At 51.4% G+C, this 23695-nt stretch overlaps 1 protein-coding gene and 1 long non-coding RNA gene across 4 annotated transcripts; both read left to right on the top strand.

Annotated features, from left to right (window-relative positions):
- Positions 1–87: 87 nt before the first annotated feature.
- RUFY4 (RUN and FYVE domain containing 4) lies at positions 88–21119 on the top strand. 3 transcript variants are annotated; one of them, XM_060301451.1, is made up of 13 exons: positions 88–773; positions 906–1050; positions 2211–2335; positions 2454–2560; positions 3794–3919; positions 4263–4369; positions 4910–5053; positions 5527–5596; positions 6764–7411; positions 8136–8242; positions 13917–14063; positions 19514–19624; positions 20189–21119. In XM_060301451.1, the coding sequence occupies exons 3-13, from the start codon at positions 2290–2292 to the stop codon at positions 20289–20291; spliced, it is 1716 nt and encodes a 571-aa protein (XP_060157434.1). In that variant the 5' UTR covers positions 88–773; positions 906–1050; positions 2211–2289; the 3' UTR covers positions 20292–21119. The 3 variants fall into 3 exon arrangements, with proteins under 3 accessions (XP_060157434.1, XP_060157435.1, XP_060157436.1); XM_060301452.1 differs by having other exon boundaries at positions 879–1050; XM_060301453.1 differs by lacking the exon at positions 906–1050.
- Positions 21120–22083: 964 nt separating this feature from the next.
- LOC138842760 (uncharacterized) lies at positions 22084–23625 on the top strand. The gene is made up of 3 exons (XR_011377594.1): positions 22084–22136; positions 22996–23202; positions 23610–23625. It is a non-coding gene; the product is annotated as an uncharacterized lncRNA (long non-coding RNA).
- Positions 23626–23695: the final 70 nt, after the last annotated feature.

Here is a 23695-nt window from a genome sequence, read left to right as displayed (position 1 = left end):
AGCCAGTGAGGAGGGGCGCGGTGGCGCGGGGAGGGGCGGCGCGGGGTCTCGGGACCGACCGAGGCGGCGGACCGGCAGAGAGAGAGAGAGAGCGCCAGCGGACGCGACGGGAGAGGCAGGAAGCAGATAAAGAGAGATAATGAGGGAGAGACGGGGACACGGGGCACAGAGAGGGGGGACGCAGCCTCTGCACGCGGGAGACCAAGTCCCAGAGAAGGAGAGACAGACGGGCAGGCAGTCCCCGCGGTAGGACAGAGCCAGGCTTGGGTACCGCGTGCTCCAGTGTTTACATGCGGTTCCTGGGGGGTTGTGAAACGGGTAGTCCTCGCAGATGCCTGCTCCTCTGTTCTCTGCCCCTAATACTAGCCCCTGGGAACCAACAGTGGAAAGACCCCAGCCTCAAGGAGACAAAGCACAGCCAGGGTGGGAGGGCCACAGTCCGCCTGGGCAAGCCACCGGGCCCCTTCCTGGACAGAGCATCTCACCAGTGCTTTCACTTTCAGCGGTGAGCCCCAGAACTGGGGGGATGGCACTGGTGATCAGCACTCACCGGGACCCCTCAGAAGAGATGGGGCGGAGGAGGGAGACATGAGGTGGGACCCTTGTCCTCCCCTCCACACCTGCACCGCACTCCAACCAAGTGACAGTAAAGGTGGGGCAGCCTCATAGCCTCTTTGTGCCACCTGGTGGCGATAAGGAAGAAAGACAAGAGCAAGTGACCGCGATGAGAAGGGGAGAGAACTCGCAGAGCCACAATTGCCACTACCTCCTCGGTGAGTCTGGGTCCCAGTCTGTGTTTGGCCAACAAGTGAACCCACCCCAGGTATGCCTAAGAGGAACCATCCCCCGTCTCACCATTCTGCCCCGGTGCCCTCCAGCCTGCCTCTGCCACTTCTGCCCCACAGTGTTCCACTTCTGCTCTGAGCAAGATTTCCCCCTCCTCCAGCCTGCTGGGCTGGGCGTGAGTCACTTCCCTGGCAGCAAACTCTGGAAAAGGCTGTGCAGAGTAGTGCTCTGCTTTCCATGCCCCAACCAGCCAGGCCTTCCCAGGTGAGTAGCAAGGAGACCCCTGGGTCTGGGGGCGGCCAGGAGCAAGGGCAGAGGAATCCTGGGTAGAGGTGAAGAAGGGGAGGAGGTCCATCTAGGTGTCTGTGGAGTTCATAGATCATCTGAGCTAAAAGGAGCGGCAGAGACCCTCAGTCCAACCCCTTGGTCTACAGATGGGGAAATCCAGGCCCGAGAAAGGCGAAGGATGTGCCCCAGGTCACACAGTGAGCCAGCAGCAGGGCCAGGATGGAGAACCAGGTCTCTTGACTCCCAGCACTGTGCTCCCTGAATGCCATTCCCCACCCACCCTCCCTCGTTTACCTTCCTTTCCTTCTCCCTTCCCCTCCTCTGTGTCCTAGCGCTCCTTCACTCCCACTCACTTCCAAATTCCAGCCACCACAGCATGGGAGGCAGGACACCTGGGTCTCCCACTCCATGCCTGTCTTTACTTCCGGCTCTCAGAACAAGCCCACGGGCCCTCCGGGGCCACAGTATTCCTCTCTGAGCCCTGGGACCCGCTGTGGGGGGAACAGGCTGAGATTCACTGGGGAGAGAGCAGTGGGATTAAAACCCGGTTCCCTACACACCCCCAGCATTCTGGCTCAGGCCCGACTCTGGGGCTTTGCCTTGCTTCTGCCTCCTTTTCCTCAGGAAACACGCATTTTCCATGCAGCTGGGGCCCAGGAAAGGATGAATGTGTGTCCCAGGGCTGATGACTGCCCTTGTGGGGGAGGGAGTGACAGCCCCTCAGCCCAGCGTCCACATGGCTTACACACATGAGCACTAGCAGGGTTGCTCACAGCCAGTCGGGGTTGAGAGCATGAGCCCTGCAGGCACAGGGACCTGAGTTCCAATTCTAGCTTCACCACTTAGAACTTTGTGACATTGGAAAAAACACTTACCCTCTCTAAGCCCCCCTTTCTTGTTATAAAATGGAGTCAATAACCTCCCAGGGTTATTATGGGGACTGAATAATACAAGGATGTCAGGCACAGGACACAGGGCCTGGCACCCAGGAATGGCTCCATAGGTGGGGACCACACCATCATCCTCCCGCCCTGCCTTACAAGAAAGAGCTGGGTCTTCTCCTACCAGTGAACTCGCTGTGTGACCCTAGAGACGTCACATTGTTTCTCTTGGCTGTGATTCCTCCTTTGTATAAGGAGAGAGCTGGGCAGCTGAAGCCAGAAGCTCGTTCTTGGCCTCTAGACCCACAAGGAATCACGTCCTTTTCAAATACTCATGGCAGAAGAAGGGGCTGTCTTCAAGATGACCAGTGACCTGAAGGGTGAGTGTGTGCTGAGAGAGTTTCTGGGGCCGAATTGGGGGAGAGGTGAGGGGTCTTGAGAGCCTTTCCTTCAGAGCCCTCACCGTCTGAGGTCTGATGTCCACCATCCTCCCCACAGCTGTCATCTCTGCCATCCTCCAGGGCTATGGGGGTGGGCAGCAGCCGGTGACAGACACCAGTGCTGAACTGCACAGACTCTGTGGCTGCCTGGAGCAAGTGCTGCAGGTAGGGCCCTCCCCTCCCCCCCACTCTCCCATCTCTCCAGGTCCCAGTAACCAATAACCGAATGGGCTTTCCCAGATCCTGAGGGAAGAGCCACTGCCTCTCTTCATTACCACGCACTACCTCATCTCTGTCAATCGGCAAACCCTTCCTGACATCTAACCTCACCCTTGGAGGCTGTCACTGTAGCCTGGGACGTGAGGTGGGACAAGGCTGGGGCAGGGTTAGGGGGGGCTGGGTCAGGTGGGGCTGTCTAAAGACAAAAGTTTCAGAGGCACAGGTGTCCTCGGGCTGGCCTTCCTCGCTTCTGGTTAGAGCCCCAGTCATCACTATCACTAGCTTTTATTGAGCACGTATTATGTGCCCAGCTAAGCCCTTTACATGCCCATCTTGTTTAATTTTCCTTCTAACCCACTGAGGTGCTTGATGACCAGCCCATCCCCCCCCCACACACACATACTCTTCCTACTTCTCTGACAATGTGCATGTACATGTGTGGTGTGAGTGTGCATGTGTGTGAGGGGTGTGTGTGTGTGTGTGTGTGTGTGTGTGGTATATGTTGTGTGCCTGTGTGGTCTCCTGCCAGTCTGCCCCTCATGTGCTGCACTACAGTCACACTGGCCTCCTTGATCTTCCTAAAGCAGAAAAGCACCTACCTCAGGGCCTTTGCACTTGCTATTCCCTCTGCCTGGAAAGCTCTTCACCCAGAAATTTGGATGGAACCCTTTCTCGTTTCCTTCAGATCTGGACTTGAACAGAGCCTCCTCAGTGAGGCTTTCTCTAGACACCTTAATCTACATTTTTTAACACACACACCACACATACACACCGCACACTCACACACCGCACACACATCTCACACATGCATGCACACACCGTGCGCTTTCCACTCCCTTTCCCGCTTTATTTTTCTCCTTATCAGTCAGCGCAATCTAACATACTATATGTTTTGCTTATTCCGTTTGTTCATTGTTGTATCCCCAGGGCTTAAAACAGGGCCCAGCACATAGTAAGTGCTCAATAAGTATTTCTGGAATGAATGAATGAATGAGAACACTGAAAGCTCAGAGAGGTCAAGCAGCTTGCTCCCGGTTACACAGCCAGCAGGGGCAGACCAGGACCTGAAGTGGGCCTGTCTGCATGAGCCCTTTCCGCTATACTGCTCAGCGTGCTGGAACGCAGACTGTTCTGGGAGGGAACATTTCCACACTTTCCTTTCCCTCATCTTGCTCCCAGTTTGACCAGAAAGAGCAGAAGAGCTTCCTGAGGCCTCGGAAGGATTACTGGGACTTCCTCTGCACAGCCCTGTGGCGGCAGCGGGGCGACATGGAGCCAGTCCACTTTGTCCACTCACAGGACAAGGTATCCAGGGCCAGGTGGCAGGGGAGCTGGCCTCGATATGATGGGGTCCTGCCCCCAGGTCCTTGACGAGGATGGCTCGGTGGCTGGAGGGGACACCGGCCTGCCTGAGGCTCCTTTCTCACCCATCCCAGCTCCACTGACCATAGCCCCCCTCACCTGGTCCTCACCTGTCGTTAGCCCTGCCCTCACACCCCTCCGGTCACCCCCTTTCCTCCCACAGCCTCAAGTCCCAGGACACCCTTTCTCATGCACCACTCATTCTAGCTTTTCTCCCTCTGTGCTGGCTGCGTTCCCTCTGTCCTAATACCACCATCCCCCCACTTTTCCCCTGTGTGCTGTGCAGTTGAAGACCCCGCTGGGAAAAGGCCGAGCCTTCATCCGCTTCTGTCTCGCCCGTGGACAGCTGGCCGAGTCCCTGCAGCTCTGCCTCCTGAACCCAGAGCTAACCAGGTGGGGCTACTGATACCATCCGAGCCCGTGGCCCTCCTTCGGGAAGATTCCTCTTTACCCCTAGAAGGGTGGTTTGATATCAAAGATGACTAAAATAGGGCTTCCCTGGTGGCGCAGTGGTTGAGAGTCCGCCTGCCGATGCAGGGGACACGGGTTCGTACCCAGGTCCAGGAGGATCCCACATGCCGCAGAGCGGCTGGGCCCGTGAGCCATGGCCACTGAGCCTGCGCATCCGGAGCCTGTGCTCCGCAACGGGAGAGGCCACAGCAGTGAGAGGCCTGCGTACCACAAAAAAAAAAAAAAAAAAAAAAAGATGACTAAAATAAGGGTCATAAAGGGAAAGCCAAGGAAGAAAGGGCTAAGGGAAGGTTAGAGCCCCAGTCCTGGTAGCACCATGATGCTCGGCCTCCTGGTCCCCAAGGACCACCCTGTCTGGGGAACCATCCCACTGTGGTGTGCAGTGGAGGTAGATTCTCTGAGGTTGGGGGTGGCAATAGCACCAGAGCCAAAGGCCAAGGGTGCTGCTCCCTCTTAACACAGGGAGTGGTATGGCCCCCGGAGCCCTCTGCTGTGCCCTGAACTCCAGGAAGACATCCTGGACTCCCTCTATGCTCTCAACGAGGTGACCTTCGACTTGGACCTGCAACGGCCAGACTTGGATGGAGCCTGGCCCATGTTCTCAGAGTGAGTGGGGGCAGCGTGGAGGGAAGCTTCTTTTCAATGCCTGCTCCCATTACTACCACCCCCCAAAACTAACCCCAAGCCCTCAACCCCCAGCCCCATCTTTTCCTCCCTCTCTTCTTACTCCCTGACTCCCGATTCTCCACCTCCCTAGCCTTCTGTTTTCCCAGTGCCATCTTAGGATGTCCCATGGTGCTGCACAGAGAACACACTCATTAAAGAGTTGTTGGGTGGTTGGGGTAGATAGTTAGAAGGATGAATGGATGTTGAGATGTTGAAATGGAATGGAAGGATGGATGGAGGGTAGGATGCGTGGGTGGATGGAGAGAAGGATGCATGCATGAGGGTGGAAGGGCAGGAAAGTGGGATGGGTGGTGGGATGAATGGGTGGTTGGAAAGATGGGGTATCCTGCATCTGAGGACCAAGACCACTGCTGGAGAGAGGTCCAGGGTCCCCCCGCTTCTTTCACTTTCAGGTCCCGCTGCTCCAATTCCAACTGGACCCCGGGAAGAAGACCCAGAAAGATCAAAGATTCCCCTAAGGAGGTGCCTCTTCCCAACCTTCAGCCTAGTTGCCTCTTCTCTATCTCTGTTGGGACCCCCAGGTTGAGAAGTAACTGAGCCCTGACCCAGCTGGACAGAGAGGGAGAGGCCAACATGTGGACCTGGGGCTAGGGAGCCACAGAAGCCAAGGCTCATATTCGTAAGGTGGTGAGGATGTCAGGGAGAGCAGGGAACCGCTGGCAGCACCTGCAGGCGCCACTGGGGCCCCTGGGAGGAAGGAAAGCTGGGGAGGGCGACCAGAAGCTTCCAGGAAACAGCCCAGGGAGACAACCTCTGCCGGACAATTTGCAAACATCCCAGTTCAATTCAGGGAGCGATTGAAGAGCCAGATTGCCTGGTTGATATCCCAGCTCCATGCCTTACTAACCAGGGTCCTTGGGCGCATAACTTGTCCTGCCTCACGGGGGGATCGTGAGGTCGCACTGAGACAGGCCAGGTGCCGCACAGAGCAAGGCTCCTGCTCCGTGGCCAGTAAGCGGTAGCCTGTGGTTATCATCTTTCCACAAGCTTGCTTTGCACCCCCGCCAGCTTCCAGGCCCCAGGTGCAGATACTGTGACTCAGTCTCTGACCTAAAGGAGTTCCAGGTCTGCTGGGGAGACAGACCCTAAAGGAACACACCGCAACACAAGTTAAGTGTAGTGACCAGACACGCCCAGGAACGTGGGGGAACAGAGGAGGCTTCTTGACAGAGGTGACTTTTAGGGGCTGTCGGTCTATTTAAGCTTTCACCACAGCCCTATAAGGAAGTATTATTATTCCCATTTTACAGACCAGAAAATGGAGACACAGAGAAGTCACGTTCAGGGGGGAAGATCAGAGGAGAGTGGTGGGAAGAACTAAGGGGAAATCAGATCGATGCAGAAGATGGAGGTAAAGGAGGGAGAAGGATTCCAGCAAGAGGTGAGGAAGGAAAGGGCGTTGAGAAGCGCTCTGCTCAGATCAAAGTCTGGGCCTCAGGTCACCTGGGGTGTTTTTCAACATTCAGATTCCTGGGCCCTCCCCCAGATCTGCTGAATCAGTATTTCCAGTGGGAGGACCAGAAATCCATATATCTAGCAAACCCACTGGATTAGGGCTGTGGCCTCTCCCAGGCACCAGGTTGGTGAATTGGTGCTGAGAGGGATGACGGGTTTGCGGCTTCTCTGCAGATCTCACCCACATATGGAGACCCCACAGGAGGCCACCCAGAGGAGCCACATACCAGGCAAGCCAGTTCCCTGCGAGATGCACCCAGGGAAGACAGGTTGGCTGGACTCCCCAGGTCCCAGCAACACAAGCATCAGCCCCTCTTTTTGGAAAAGAAGAAAGAAGATCCCAGGAGGCTTGGGCCTCCCCAGAGCATGTGGGAACTAGAGGGGGAGGAGCTTCAGCAAAACCAGGAGAAAGGAGCTCCAAGGACGGGGATGTGCCTGGAGAACTCAACACCTAGCATCCAGGGACAGGGCAAGGGGGCCAAAGGGACTCTGAAGGAGGTGATAGGGACAGATACTGAGGGCAGGGGGGTTTTGCTGAGTGCAGAGGGCCAGAGAACAATAGATGGGACTTATGAAGGGGAAGCAGAGAGGAGTCATACCCATAGGCTGCTGGCCTCCAGCCCCAAAGAGATGATAAGGGATGCAATGTCAGGGAGCCGTCAGGGCGGGAAAGTGCCCAGCAGCCCCAGGGAGTTCTGGGTCCTTCAGGGCCTGGAAACAAAGGAAGGCTCCACCACAGAGAAGCCCCAAGAGCAAATAGGAGTGACCAGTGCAACCAGGAGAGAGGAACAAGCAGAGATGGCCTTGCAGGATGTGGTCAAGGTGAGAGCAGTTGAGCTCTGTACCTGTCTCTGCTCCCCATCTCTAACCTAGCCCACAGGTGGGTGTCTTCAAGGATGGCCCAGGGCCATTCTAGCCCACAGACCAATTTGCATTGGGCCACACAGGATCATTATGATCTGAGGATGCCTTTTGGAAGTTCTCCAGTTCATCACATGAAGAACACGCATTCTTCAGTTTACTACAATACCCACCTCTCCCTATTGCCTCACACCAGGCCCACTTTGTTCATCCTGCCCAGCCCCTGTAGGCATCTGAGTTTGTAATCCCTTCCCAACAGTTCTTCAGGGCAGTTGCTTGTTCTCAAGTTCCATAGCCCTCATTATTGGCAGGTTTCTTCCCAGTATCTAGGCTCTGCTATTGCAGGCCCTACCTAATTGCTCCTGTAGATGTTTCCCTTCAAGGTCACCCAAATTGTTTTCAAGCCTTCCTTTGGCATCCTCCCTCGCCTGAGTCTTCCAGATCCTTGAGGTCTGTAACTTCCATCCTTTAGCGAAGGAAGAAATGGTGGCTCCAGGCTCACCCAGGGGCAGAGCCAAGCACCACAGCTCCCAGCGCTGTCCCCAGTCCTGCTCTCCACCCAAGGGCTGTTTCACATGGCCTGGGGTCTCACGGGGGTGTTTGTCAGGTCAGGCCCCGGGCTGGGGTCTCTGTCCTCCTCCTTCAGCTTCCGTTTCCCCTCCTTTTACCCTCTCCCTGCCCTCAGAGTCTCAGACATGGGCTCCAGAAAACCAAGGAGCAGGCCCAGCACCAGGAACAGCTGCTGAAGGAGCAGGAAGGGGAGCTGAAGGCACTGCAGGAACAGCTCAACAGGTAACCTAGGCAACCACCAGTGCCACGGGGCATGGGAGCCAGGAGGCCAGGGGGGCAGGAGGCTCACATTCACGGTCATGCCAGCAAGCGTTGCACCAGGCCCTGTGCGGGCAGAGCTTTGGCATGCTGTACATACAGGAAATTGTTCCCACCCTTAGGGTGCTCCTGCCCCCCTCCCCTCCCCTCCCCTTTGCCAGCCCCCTCCCTCGCTGGCCTCCCTCAGTAGCCCCAGGAGAGGTCTATGCGTCCCATCCCTCCCTTCCCTCCCACACTCACCTTTGCGCCCTTCTGTTGCCTCTTCTGGGCTCCCCTCTCTCTTTTCCGTCCACACAGCCTCCCTCTCCCACCACACTCCTGCCCCACTATCTCTCTCAGTCTCCCTCTTTGCCTCTTATTTTCCTGTTCCCTATTGTACGGTCGCTCTTTCACCCTCTTGGTTACAGTAATCATAACTATCATCACTGAGCACTTACTATGTCCCTGGCACTGTTCCAGGTGCTTCCCGGTAACAATCTCAGGAGATCGGTCCTCCAAGGACCCCCACTTTATAGATGAGGCGGCTAAGGCTCAAAGACCCGCCTAACTCACCCCACATCAGCTAGTTAGTAGAGGAGCTGAGATCCAGACCCTACAACTGTCTCCAGAACCAGTGGGCCTAAAAGCTGCCCCATCAGCCAGTGTCCCCAGTGCCGGTGTGTCAGTCTCCTGTCTCTCCCCTCAGCCTCTCGCAGCATCTGGCATCTTCATCCTCCCAACATCACCTTCACCTCAAGGGTCCAAAGTGCATGTTTTGTCTCTGCGTTCCCCCTCAGTCTCTCAGTGTCTCAGTTTCTTTGCCATAATTTATTTTTAAAGAAATTATGACACCATGCAAAGATCTTCCTTGGTCTGACTCAGTCTCTCTGTGTGTCTCTCCCTTGGTCTCCACGTGCCTCAGTCTGCCCGCCTGCCTGGTCTCTCCCACTTGACTGACACCTGCCCTGACCCCCAGGGGAGCCTGCATAGCTGTGATTAAGACTGAATCACAGAGCTGTCTACTGGCTGCTTAATATGCTGCGAGAGGCCCGGGGGCCCAGGAACCAACCCCAAAAGGCCCCCGGGGACTCCTCCCACCAGACTCTCAGCTGAGTCCTGTGGTTTGGTCAGCAAAGAATCCCATGATTCAGGCCCTAAGTGAGTGCAGGGGCCTTGCCCACTCAAGGCCATCTCTGGGAATCAAAGCAGGCTGGAGGGAGAAGCCAGGAGGCTCCAGGGAGACTGCCCAGCCCCAGGCTGCTCCCTGAGGCTGGGGGAGCCCTTGTTTCACAGACCCCTGCCCTGCCCCCATCATCCCGTCCATCATTCAGTCATTCCACAGACACTCGGAGCTAGACCTGTTCTATGTGCTGAAAATACTCTCATAGACAAAACAGATAAAATGCCTGCCCTTTTGGAGCTTACATGCCAGTGGGGGAGGCAGATGACAAATACAAGCAAGTAAAATGCATAGCATGCAGATTGGGATAAGTTCTAAGAAGAAAAAAATAAAGCAGGGAAGGGGAATGGGAAGTGTCAGGGGTGACCTTTTAGATGAGGTGGCATGGCCAAGGGGGCCTCCCTGGAAAGGTGACATTTGAGTCAAGACCTGAAGGAGCTGAGGTCTGAGCCTTTGGCTATGTGGTCAAGGAATGTTCCAGGCAGGGGGAACAGCAAGGGCAAAGGCTCTGCAGTGGGAATGGGCATGGCATCAAGGACGCCACTGTGGCCCCAGTGGAGTGAAGGAGGGGAGGGCTGTAGGAAAAGGTCAGGTGGGTAACAGGAGACCCTAGCAGGTCATCAAAAGGACCCTGGCTTTGACTTGACTTTGAACCACTGAGAGTCCTGAGCAGAGGAGGGACATGATGTGACTGTCTGCGTGTTAAAAATATGTTTCTCTGCTTTGAAAAAACAATTCAGTGGTTTTTAGTGTATTCACAAAGTTGTGCGTCCATCACCACCATCAATTTTAGAATATTTTTATCACCCCAAAGAGAAACCCTGTACTCATTAGCAGTCACTGCCCATCTCTCCCCAGCCCTCCAGCCCTAGGCAACTGCCAATCTGCTTTCTGTCTGTGTGGATGTGCCTATTCTGGGCTGACATGTGCTTCAAGGACTCAGGCCTGCTGCTCCGTGGAGCTGGTCTGTAGGCTAGCAGGGGTGGAAGCGAGGAGACTGATGACGAAGGGGAGCTGGGATGCACTGGAGGCGTGAAGGAGCCGCTGGATCCTGGATCCAATGTGAGGTCGGGCTTCCCGAGGGATGGCTGTGGGGTGTGAGAGAAAGAAGGAAGTCAAGAATGACTCCCAGTCTTCGGCCTGACCGGCTGGAGAACTAGAGTCCCTGTGTGGCAGAGCAGGTTGGCAGGGAAGGCTCAGGCATTGGGTTAGGAGCCTGCTAAGTTCAAGACCCCTGTTAGACTCTAAGTGGATCCTTGGGTGGGCGGCTGAGTGTGGAGCTGGGGAGAGAGGCTGGGCCGGGGGACCCACGAGAGACTCATCGGAATGCGGTGGTAAGTTACAGAAGCCCCTGAGGCCTGGACAAGAACGCGTCCCCTGCCTCCTGGGATCCAGGGAACTTAGACAAACCCCTCACCCCTGGGAAAGTGGCCGTGGGCTTCGAGCTGGTGACGGCATCTCACCACCAGCGAAGAGAAGGACACGGGGGCCCAGGCGGTTAATGAACAGTATTTACTGTGCCTCTGCTATGGCCACGTGGGGGGACAGAAGGGAACAGAACAGGCAGTGTCTGCGCTCACACACCTAGGGAGATGTAGGGAGACAGACAATAGATCAACAAATGGAAATACGCTGTCAGGTGGTCATGGGCCCTGTGGGGACTAGAGAGAGAGAGAGGGACAGGAGAATCATCTAGAATTGGAGTCAGGGAAGCCCTGTCTGAGGAGATGACATTTGAACAGAAATCCCAACCACAGGAAGAGCTGAACCATGCAGGTATCTCGAGAGGAGTGCAGCGGGGACCGGCAGATGCAAAGGCCCAGGAGACATGAGCTTGGGGACAAGCAGGCCTGTGGCTGGAGCAGAGGCTCCCACGTGGTGGAGAAGCAGAGGGCTCTCGTAGTCTGACTTGGGTTTCTGAAGGACTGCTCTGGCTGTGGTGTGGAGAATAGACTTAAGGTGTGCAGGGGTGCAGAGCCCCAGGCAAGACACAAAGGTGAGACACAGCAGGCCCCAGAGCAGACCAGCTGGGGGCTATAAAAATACACTTGGGCTTCTGCTACCCACTCCCCAGCTGTCTGGCTGTGGGGCGCCAGGACACTGACCTTCCCTCTTCGGCCTGAGGTCCCTGATTTGCAAAAGGAGATGGTTGGACCTCTTCCAGTTCACATGATCTGTGAGACCATCTTTCCAAGCAAATGGGTTTCCTCTGCCCTCTGGGTTAGACCTCAAAGCAAAAGAGATTAGGACAGGTACAAGTGGAAGGTCCTCAGATGGGGAATTAGGCAAACATCAAATCTTCCCCCCACCTTGGGTGGCAGCATTGAGCTCCCTGGAGGCATGCCACAGGACCATAAGTATCCACCCCTCTCTCCTACCTGCTACCCACTCAGCCCTGGTGCCACAAACCACTGGTGATCAGGGCCCTGCGTGGATGCAGGTGTGGGGAGGCAAGAAGAGATTAGAGCTGGACAGGCCTGCATTCAGATTTTTGCTCCCCTCACTTATCAAGCTGTGTGACCCTGGGCAAGTGTTACTCCCTCTCTGAAGCTCTGTTTTCTTTCCTGTGAAATGATGATCATATCACCTGTCCCATAAATTTGTGAAAATTCAATGAAACAAGGCTATAAAGCACTAAGCTCAGTGCCGGGCACCTAGTAGGTACTCAGTAGACTTTAATTCCTTCCATGTCCTCTCCTGCCCTAGGAGTGTCTGTCACCCCCATAAATACTTTAAATACTTAAAATGCTTCAGTGGCTTCCTTTGCCCTGTGATCAAACTCCGCTCCTTCTGGGGCCCCTGAAGGACCCTGCCTACCTCCCACCTTGCCTCGCGCCTCCCCAGCCCTGCCATTCACGGAACTACAGTGTCACTACCCCTTCTTTCATTTCCTCAAACAAGCCATGTTCTTGCCAACTTGCAGAACTTTGCATGTGCCCTTGGCTGGCTTTACACGGCTACCTCCTCGTCTTTCAGATCTGCTTAAATGTCACCTTGTCTAAGAAGACCTCCTGAGCATCCCCTCAACTCTGCATCTTGGCCCCTCCTTTGTCACTGTCACACAATTATCTTACTGGTCTATCACAAAGAAACACACTAACCTCAGTGGCCACATTAGGGCCTGGCCACACCAGAGACCCTGGGATCACTGGGCAAGTAAACTAGCTTAGGAAAATGAAATCCTAATACTAAGAAAGGAAGAGGCTGAAGACTAGAATGTTCGTTAAAAGTCACTTCTCCCTAAGGCTGCGGGAACTGGCCTTTTGGGAATTTTGGTGGCTAGCCGTGTCGGTTTGATGTCATGGCCCACTCAGCTTTCCTCCCTGCAGCATACTACATGGCTGAATTTTTTAAATTATAACTCAATTCCTTGTCAAGCCTCTTCCCCTCAAACACACTCAGCCAGGGGCACGGGTACACACACACAAACACACACACACACACATACACCCGCGCGCGCAAGCGCAAGAAAGAGAGAGAGAGAGAGAGCATCCAGAGATCACAGGATGGGCACCGCCGTCGCAACACCCGCCCATCCGAGCCACGGAGTAAGAGCCTGGGACCTGGGGTTGGGACCTTTTTATTTCCAGTCCATTACATTTCTTGGAACCTTCTAGGAAGCCACTAAAGACAAAAGCAAGAGGCAAGAATAGAGCTGAAGAGTTTCCAAGCCCAAACTGAAACGGAAGTTTGAGAAAGCCATATGTTTACGATGACTTTTTTAAATTGAAAAGACAATGTAATGAAATTTTTCAAAATATTTTAAAGCCAAAAAGTCACTTCAAATCGTACACCACTTACTCCTTTTCCCCAAACACCACAAATGTTTTCGGCAGGCACAGCCCGTCTGGCCTGGGTTCCCAGACACCCACTTCCCCCCAGAGAGCTGCCAGGACTGTGAACATGCCTTCCAGAAATTACATTTTAAAGTGGAAATGTTTAAAAAAAAAAAAGAAAAAGAAGGAAAACAAATGAAAATGTTGGCTTTGCCCTCTAACGGAACATGCAAGGCGAGGCCCTGTTTTCACTGCTCTGAACAGTTGATGAAGAGACAATCTATAGGTGTCAGGCCACACAGTGCCTGGTTCACTGTGGTGTGTGTGTGGAGGGGGTGGGTGGGTATGTGTTATGTACATGTGTGTGATGTGTGTTATGATGTGTGTGTGGTATGTGTGTGGTATGTGGTATATGTTGTGGTGTGTGTAGTGTGTGTGTGCTGTGTCGTATGTGTGGTGTGCGTGCGTGGTGTCTAGTGTGGTGTGTGTGCCTGTATGGGTTGTGAATGTGTGCTGGGTGTGGTGTGTGTGTGCTGTGTTGTGAATGTATGGTGTGTGGTGTGCGTGTGTGTGTGCTCACTTCAGCTGCAGGGGGCATCACCAGCTTCCCCGGTGGGGCTCCCTGTCAGGCAGAGGCCCAGCCCAGCTCAGACACACATGCTGCGCTTTTCCCTTCACAACTCAGTCTTCCTTCTGCGCCCAGGTGTCAGGAAGAGAGGGCCCGGCTGCAGGCGGAGCTGGAGCACAAGCAACAGGAGGCTGAAAGGAAGGGTGCCATGTATGAGGAGGAGCTTGGCGGGCAGCGGGACCTGGTCCGGGCCATGAAGAGGCGGGTGCTGGAGCTGATTCAGTAAGGGTGGGACACTGGGGACGGGGGGCGTGGTACAGCAGCTCTGGACCTTTTGTATGTACTAACTCATTTTCTGCTTTCAGCCATCCCCTGCTGTTATTCCCTTCTTTGTTGTTTTTTTTTTATAAATTTATTTATTTTTGGCTGCATTGGGTCTTCGTTGCTGCACACGGGCTTTCTTTACTTGTGACGAGCAGGGGCTACTCTTCGTTGCAGTGCACGGGCTTCTCATTGCTGTGGCTTCTCTTGTTGTAGAGCACGGGCCCTAGGCACACAGGCTTCAATAGTTGCAGCACGTGGGCTCAATAGTTGTGGTTCGCGGGCTCCAGAGCGCAGGCTCAGTGGTTGTGGCGCACGGGCTTAGTTGCTCCGCAGCATCACATTGGCTTCTTTCACTTAGGAATATGCATTTAAGTTTCCTTCATGTCGTTTCTTTTCTTTTATTTACTTATTTATTTTTGGCCGCATTGGGTCTTCGTTGCTGAGTGCGGGCTTCCTCTATTTGCGGCGAGCGGGGGCTACCCTTCGTCGTGGTGCACAGGCTTCTCATTCAGGTGGCTTCTCTTGTTGCAGAGCATGAGCTCTAGGCACTCGGGCTTCAGTAGTTGTGGCACGCGGGCTTCAACAGTTGTGACGCACGGGCTTAGTTGCTCTGCGGCGTGTGGGATCTTCCTGGACCAGGGCTCGAACCCGTGTTCCCTGCATTGGCAGGCGGATTCTTAACCACTGCACCACCAGGGAAGTCCCTATTCCCATGTTATAGATGAGAAAACCGAGGGCCAGAAAGGCTGGCTTGGCCACCAAGGACACACAGCATATAAGTTGCATAGAGTCCTCTGCCTCTAAGGCAAGCTACCCTCCAACCCCCACATACACACACACCAACCAAGGTTAGGAGAAGGGAAAGGAGCCCATAGGTTAACCGAGAAGTAATCGCATGTCCTACACCTACCTGCCTGCCTACTGGACTTCCTCAGACGACTGGGCCTGTGGCCCATCTTGGGTCAGCTGTCCTGGGTTCCAGAGGATGAGCTCACCAGGATTAATCCTAAACCACTAAGCTCACTGCAGGACGGATAAAATGTGTAAAACCTGCTTTCTACCCTTCAGTCTAGTGAGGAGATAATTCACCTCCTTCAGGAAGTAGGAGACCATTGAACTCAGGTTCCATTAGAATCGGAAGGTTACTGAGGGATCATCTAGGACTAAATCCTCTTGCACAAAATCCAAGTGATTAAAGATGAGAAAAGGGAGAGATCAGCCTGGAAAGAAGAAAGAATTTAAGGAATTTAATTTAAATTTAATTTAAATTTAAGGAGCTGTCAACCGGGAGGAAGCTAATAAAAAATTAGCTATTTATCTCACAAAAGAATTTAAGGTAGCTAACAATAAGACATATATATTGTGTATATGTGCACGCGTACACACATACAGACACACACACACACACACACACAAACACACACACACACACACACACACATATATAGTTAAAGAAAAACAGAAGATTTAATGAAAGATGAAAAATATATACTCCTGAAGTTTTAGGGTTAGAACTTAGCTCTGAACATCTTGATAGCAGGATGGAAAAGGGAAACACAGAAAGTTTCACTGTCCATTCAAAGGAGCAATACCAGTTCATCCGGAGGGACAAATGTTTTTCCTAGTGCTAAAGAAATTCATCACAAGGCCCCAAACCACATAACACAATGTTCCTCCCAGAAGCGTTGTGGAAGATATGGCCTTAAGCAAAAAAAAAAAGATGGAGCATGAAGGTTGACTTCTGTGTCAAGATGGTAGACTGACCACACGTTATCCAGTCTCCATCCTGAGATCTCACTAAAATGATTGTAAAAGAGTAAAACATAAACAGAGAGAAAGGTGAAGGAGCCAACCACAAATGAGAGATTTCAGCTAATTTCCAGAAGCCAGAAAACAGATGGAAAAGTGGATACTGGATTTAGCCCAAGTTAGAACTTCAGGGCCCAGAGACACCAAGAACACAGATGGCAGAAGTGAGATGAGGGGCAGAAATCAGGAAAATTAACTGATAAAGTCATTAGAAAGAGCAGTGTACAACCCGTGCTTTCTGCCTGCCTCCTCCACTGCAGAACATCTAACAGTGAGGGGCCTATCACCCAGGCAAATAACTAAAAGGTCTTTCTCTAAAGAAAGCCCCAAATAAAAGAGCAGAGCGTTCTGGCATTTGAGAGTCTGGAGTGGCAGGTAGCTCGCTACCCAATCCCTCCAATCATCCCCTTCTACTCCCTGGAGCTCTAGCAGCTTTTATTGCCTCTTTCTTTTTTTTTTTCCTTTCGCGGTACACAAGCCTCTCACCATTGTGGCCTCTCCCGTTGCGGAGCACAGGCTCCAGACGTGCAGGTTCAGCGGCCATGGCTCACGGACCCAGCCGCTCCGCGTCCTGTGGGATCTTCCCGGACCGGGGCACGAACCTGTGTCCCCTGCATCGGTAGGAGGACTCTCAACCACTGCGCCACCAGGGAAGCCCCCGATCGCCTCTTTCTTAAACATGAAATGACAACCAAGGATCCCCAGACATTTGAAGAGAGGCTAAAAAATAAAGGGGAGTGACAAAGATAAACAAACAAACAAAAATGATCCATCTTCCATGATGCTGTGAAAAGCGACCATCAAAAGATGAGAAGCATTCTTGACAAAAATATGATCACTGAAATTATTTTTAATTCATTAGGATTAGAAGATAAAGATGACACAGTTTCTCAGAAAGTAGAATAAAAGCACAGATAAATGAAGACGTGAGAGAAATAGAGACATAGAGAATCAGTCTAAGAGTTCTAATATCTTCTCCAACTGACAGGAATTCCAAAAAAGAAAAGAATAAAAAGGAGGTGATTATCAGATAGAAATATGAGACACTTTCCCAACTCTGATGGACCTAGATCTTCAGATTTAAAGATTTCACTGAGTGACCAGCACAATAAAGGAGAGGGGTGGGTGGTAAACTACATCTAGATACATCATTGTGAAATTTCAGTAAAACAAAGATAAGGAGAATATCCTAAAAGACAGGTCCACTTATAAAAGGAGTAGAACCCAACAAATGTTAAGACTCAATGGTGTAATCCTTTCAAGTTCTGAGAAAAACTAGCTTTTGCCCTAGAATTCTGTATCTAGCCAAACTAGGGAGTAAGTGGGGAGGTGATAGAGGAAAGACATTTTTTCAGATAGACAGGTCACATAAAATTCACCTCCCACACAGCCTTTCTTAGGAAGTTAATTAAGAATGTGCTCCAAGAAAACAAGGAAATAATCCAAGAATGGAGAAGAGGCAGAATTCAGGGAATAGTAGCTCTAGCCCATGAGAGAAGAAAAGGGAATTCCCAAGATGACAAGGGGTCAGCAAGCCCAGGAAGCAGTCAGTTCAGGTTATAGCAGAAGTATTGAGGGCCCAGGAGGGAGGTCTCAGGGGAGAAGAGCATTAGAAGAATATCTGATATGATGAAGAATTAGGGGCGTGGGGGATTAGGCTATGTTAAAGGCAAGTCATGCAAAGAGCAAAGAAAGGCAATTAGAAAGTCCTAGAAAAACAGAAAATTTCCAAGAAGGGAAATGTTACATCTTAGCTTCAGTTGATGCAGTATGCTTACATATTGTCTGATAATGTAAATACTATTCATTGATTTTTTTCAGTATTGGAATCAACCTAAAGACAAAGCACAGAAAACAATCATAATTATAGAACAAACCTAAATGTTACCACCTAAACAATATTAAGTATAGAACAGAATCCAACAGGAATTTCTGTGAAGATGGAGATGTCCTGATTTTGCCCTGTCCAATATGGTAGCTACTAGTCCCACGTAGCGATTGAGTACCTCAATGGCTGGTGCAACTGAAGTTTTAACTTTATTTAACTTTAATTAAGTTAAATATACACCTGATATCACTTATATGTGGAATCTAAAAAATACAACAAACTAGTGAATTAAACAAAAAGAAGCAGACTAACAGATACAGAGAACAAATTAGTGGTTACCAGTGAGGAAAGGAAAGGGGGAAGGGACAACATAGAGGTAGGGGATTTTTTTTAAAGGGGGTTATTATGGGATTACATGAAATCATGTGTGTGAAACTTTTGAAAATTGTAAAGTACTGTAGAATTTAAAGAATCATTAAATTTAAAAATTAATAAAATAAAAAGTTAAATATACATCTAAACAGCCACGTGTGGCTAGTGGGTACCACATTGGATGTTGCAGGAATAAATAAGTTAGGAGGTTGAGAAGGAGGAAGCTGAAGAGCAGGGATGCTGGCACCATCGTAGTACAGAACGGCAGTCGTATGATGCTATCTATAGTCAATGAATGAGTGAGAAATAAATGTGTGAGTATATTCTGTAAAATTCCAACAGTAACCAATAGAGGAACCAAAAATGGGGATATAACTGCACTGGGAGGAAGGAGGAGGAGTTAGTGAGGATGGTAATAAATAACCCATATCCTCAAATGTTAAGACTTGATGGTGTAATGCTTTCAAGTTCTGAGAAAAGCCGGCTTTTGCCCTAGAATTCTATATCCAGCCAAACTAGGAAGCAAGTGGGGAGGTGACAGAGGAAAGACATTTTTTCAGATAGACAGGTTACATAAAATTCACCTCGCACACTGCCCTTCTTAGGAAGTTAATTAAGGGTGTGCTCCTTGTGATGTCAAGGAGCTCTATGGAAGATGTTCTTTCTTGATAAATCACGGAGGAGGAATATGAGCATATTACTTAAATATGGAAATAATATCAAGGAGAAAAAGCTAAAGCATGTAGGAAGTGGTTTGCTACTGAGTATGGGAAGGAGGTATATCTATTGCCTTTTGATATAAGTCCTTCCATACTGTTCGATTTTTAAATCGTACGTGTGTATGTCATTTTGATAAAAATGTTGAACAACCCATATTCTTAAACATTCTTTAAAACAACAGGATAGTTTTGCAGGAGCATAAATATATGTAACCACATATGTTACATGTCTTTCTCCATCACTATGTCTCTTTCTTGGTGTCTCCATCTTTCTCCATATTTGTCTCCCTCTCTGTCTGTGTCTCTGTCCCTGTCTGTCTCTGCATCTTTTCCCCTGTGTCTTTCTCTCTCCCTCTACATTGATCTCCCTGTCTGCTTCTCTGTGTGTCTCTGTCTCCTCCAACTCCCTGACTTCCTTTTTTCTCTCTGAGTGCCTGTCTCTCCGTCCCTCTTTGTCTCCCTCTCCATTTCTGTGTCTCTTTCTGCTCCACTGTCTCTCATCTCTTTCGGTCTCTTTATGTGTATATCTCTGTGTGACTCCCTCTCTGTCTCTCTCTTCTTTGTTTCTGTGTATCTCTTTCTGTCCCTCTCCATCTCTCCATCTGCGCATTTCCATATTTCTGTCTTGTGTGTGTGTGTGTGTGTGTGTGTGTGTGTGTTCACCTCCACCCACCCATCAGAGAGAAGGATAACCTGTGGCAGAAGGTCCAGCATCTCTCTTCCTTGGCCCCTGGATGCTGTGTTGTCTGTAACAAGATCTTTGGTCGGCTGTCTCGGCGGTACCTGTGCAGGTAATGGGTGGGGGGGTACAGAATCCTTCCTCTGGGACAACCCAGTTTCCACCAGCCCACAGCCCGCTGCCCACTCCAGGGAAGGGAGGGACACAGGAAATAGGCCTTTATGAAAGGCCACTTAAAGCTGGCTACTCATTTTACCCGACACTGCAGAGACATGAACAAGAACAGTGGAAAGGGGGCAGACAAGGAATGGCATCTGGAAAATGGGACTGGGTAACCCTTCCACAAATAGACTGATTAATCGATCAGCTAATCTCATCTGGGAAGAGATTTCCTGTACAGAGGAATCTGTACCTGCCCTGGAAACACAGTGGCAGGACAAACAGCAAGAGAGAGGACAGTGGGCTGTCAGGAGAACCTACCATTTGGAGTTAGAGGACCCTGGAGGGGTGGGGCATTGGGACCCCTTTTAGGAATGGGAAGGCCTCCTGAAACAGACCCAGGGCTATTCTGCTGGGAGATGGGAAACACACAGGTGGACACAAAGATGCTTGAACCCCATGACCCCCTCCCCCATACGCACCCACACATACCCACTCTTCCGCTTCTGCTTCCCAGGCTCTGCGGAGGCCTGGTTTGCCATGCCTGCTCTGTGGATTTTAAGAAGAAGGAGTGCCACTGCCCACCCTGCTTCCAGAGGAGAGAAGCCCAAGTCCTCTGACTGAGACCCACCCACCCCACCTCATCGGCCGTCCCCTCGGCCCTTCCCAGCCCTCTTGTCTGACCAGTCCTGCTTTCTAGAAGTTGGCCATCTAACGTGGACAGCACTTGAGTGGACAGACCGTGGTGTGGAGGATGGAAGGAGCCAGGCTGGCAGTCAGGAAAGAGGTTCTAACCCTGCATCTCCCACTGGGTGACTTTGGCAAAGCTGTCAGACTTTTTCCATAACATGAGGGAGTGGGCACCACCCTCTCTAAAGTCCCTGCAGGCTCAAAGTCCTTGTCCAAGAATAAGGCCCGGTGGCCCTGACATTTCTCCTCTGCACTCCCTTCTCAGCCAGCCCATCCTTCATGATACACGGGAGCTTCCTGTCTGTAGTCTCCTTCGGAGGTCTGCTTTCATTCTAAACAGCTTTCTTTAGGTACTATTAATGTATAATACACTTCACATAAACCTGATGAGTACAGTCTGATGAGTTTTGCCTTTAATATACACCCTGAAGCCATCACCATATTCAAAATAATAGACACCCATCAGCCCCGTTTCCTTGTGCCCTTTGTCATCTCTCCCTCCCCCCACCTCTCCCCATCCCCTGGCAACAACTTACTTGCTTTCTGTCATTAGAGACTAGTTTGCATTTTCTAGAATTTTGTATAAATGGAATCATACAGTATATACTCCTTATTATCTGCCCTCTTTCACTTGGCATAATTATTTTATCATCTGTGTTGTAGCATATATCAAGTTCCTTTTTACTGTTGAGTAGTATTCCACTGCATGGATGTATCCCAATTTATTTACACATTCACCTGTTGTTGATACTTGGGTTGTTTCTAATTCCAGGCTATTACAAATAAGTTTCCCATCTTCACCTGTGTACAAATCTTTGTATAGACATATACCTTTATTCCTCTTGGGTAAATGCCTAGGAAATGAAATGGCGAGGTGGTATGGTAGGTGTATGTTTAACTTTTAAGAAATGGCTGAGGGCTTCCCTGATGGCGCAGCGGTTGGGAGTCCGCCTGCCGATGCAGGGGACACGGGTTCGTGCCCCGGTCCGGGAAGATCCCACATGCCGCGGAGCGGCTGGGCCCGTGAGCCATGGCCTCTGAGCCTGCGCTTCCGGAGGCTGTGCTCCGCAGCGGGAGAGGCCACAACAGTGAGAGGCCCGCGTACCACAAAAAAGAAAAAAAGAAATGGCTGAGTTATTTCCCAAAGAGATTGTACGTTGTACCTTCCCACCAAGAGAGTGTGGGAGTCCCAGTTACTCCCCAGGGTGTCTGGTTTGGGGGGCAGGAGGGGAGGCTTGAGCCTCTCTGCCCTTCCCTTCCAACCACTATGCTGACTTGATGGGTCCCAAGTTGTGAGCACCCAGAAGAAGGGGCTGATCTAGGCAACTCTCTATGCAGTGCTTACTCAGGTAGACTTTAATATTAAAGACAGTTGATGAGGACTCGTTTAGCTCCATGGTACAAGATCATATCCCCTGACTGCCCAAGAAGTCTTACATGAATTATGATCATTCAGTGGTCACCCAGTTGTGGTGCTTTTGACAACGCTGTTCCAGAAGAAGTGTGGGCCCCACTGTATGACAAGGCGATTAGCTGCCCTAGCTGGGCTCCAGGGCAGACTTTGTGGTCCCCAAGAGGCATGCATGCTATCTCTGTCCCCTCTGCCTCACGCAGACTGCCAAAGCCTCTGCCAAAGCCTCTGCAGAGGTTGGGCAACCCTGTCAATCTGACCAGAGCCCATGCACCGCCCCTTGGGGTAGGCCGCCCAAAGTTGCATCCCATTACCATCTCAAGAGGAAGAGTTTTGTAACAGCAGTTCCTGCCCTGGAGAGCTGGTGAGAACTTCTCCTTATCAAAGGCAGTGAGGAGGTGGGGGGCAGGGATGGAGGGAGTAAGGGGCAGAGCTGGGGCTCCCGGAGCCATCAAGGCAATAGAATCACCCCTGCCCTAGAGGACAGCAGTCCCTTTCTGGAGGTTCGACTTGCTCAGACACTTTTATTAGGGCAGGTTCTTATTACTGCAGAATACATCATATTCTAGTAGGAACTCCAGCATGGAGTTCAGACTTACCTGAGGAACTGATGGGGGAGAGGGGAGGTAGCTGAAGCCTATGTTCTACGAGGTAGCAAGATGCTCCTGGACAAGAACTCAGGAGGAAATCAGGGGCCAGGAATGGGGGAGCTTGACCTTCACCCCCTGTTTGGGAGGGATGGAAGGGCAATGCTGAAGACCAGCCTCTAGCTCAACACTGCCCCCCAAGGAGTCCCCACCAGGTCCAATGGAGAGCACAGAAGCTCCACAAAGATATTGGGAAGCTCATTAGGCTCTGGGGACCCTCTGGCAGAAGGTTCCACAAGGCTCACCATAGACTATCCCAGAGCGTGGCACTGAAAGGGCACCAGTTCCCCAGTGGTGAGTCCAGAGCACACGTCTAGCCCAGCAGTACCAGAGGAGCCCCTGGGGGACACCTCCAACAGACTCTCCCAAATTCCTGGGGCGTATTCTACAGGGGGGGTAAGCCCTGCATGAACACACGGGGTCTGAAACAGTGCAATCTGGGTTATTGCTGTTGATGTGCCTTCATTTGTGCTCACAGGCTGGGGGTGCCCTGGGAAATATGGGCGACATAATTATTTCTTTAAATTAGATGTCACTCGGATGCACTAACGTACATTGGTTTCCTCACTTTGTCAGTTCATTCAGTGCTCAACAAAATGATATCAAGCACCTAGGGTTTGCCAAACACTGTGTGCGTCTGGTTTGCGGAGACGAAAATTTCATATCTATATCTATATCTATATCTATATATATGAAATCCCTGCTTTCAAGAACCTCACATCAAGGAGGAGGAAGCAGCCAAACTGATGATTGTAAATCCCCGAAATTGGTGCCATTGTAGAGGTAAGCCCGGGGGGTGCAGAGGAGCACAGAGGGCGGCGGCAGTGCATGGAGGTGATGACTGGGCTGAACTGGACAGGAGAGAGAGCTGGCCGGCCCAAGAGGGTGGGGATGAGGAAAAGGGAAATGAGTGCCAAGGCCCAAGCGGAACCAGAACAGCTCTGAGGGGGAACTGCAGGTCGTTCCCTGTGGCCAGAGTTAAGGATACAAGAGGGCATGGCCTGAAATAAGGCTGGAGAAGCACACAGGGTCAGATGCAGGGGCGCCACGTGCCACAGCAGGAATTTGACTCTGTCTGAGGGCAACGGGAGTCTTTGAAGGATTGCAAGAGGGAAAGAGGGTGATCAAATTCATTTCTTTTTTTTTTTGGCCACACCGTGCGGCTTGTGGGATCTTATTTCCCCAATCAGGGATCGAACCCAGGCCCACCACAGTGAAAGCGCTGGACTACCAGGTAATTCCCTCAAATTCACATTTTAGGAAGATGGTTCTGGTA

Source organism: Globicephala melas, chromosome 7, assembly GCF_963455315.2.
Source record: "Globicephala melas chromosome 7, mGloMel1.2, whole genome shotgun sequence".
In the NCBI taxonomy this organism is placed as follows: domain Eukaryota; kingdom Metazoa; phylum Chordata; class Mammalia; order Artiodactyla; family Delphinidae; genus Globicephala; species Globicephala melas.
Note: the sequence above shows the minus strand (reverse complement) of the source record. Positions and strands in the feature narration are given on the sequence as shown.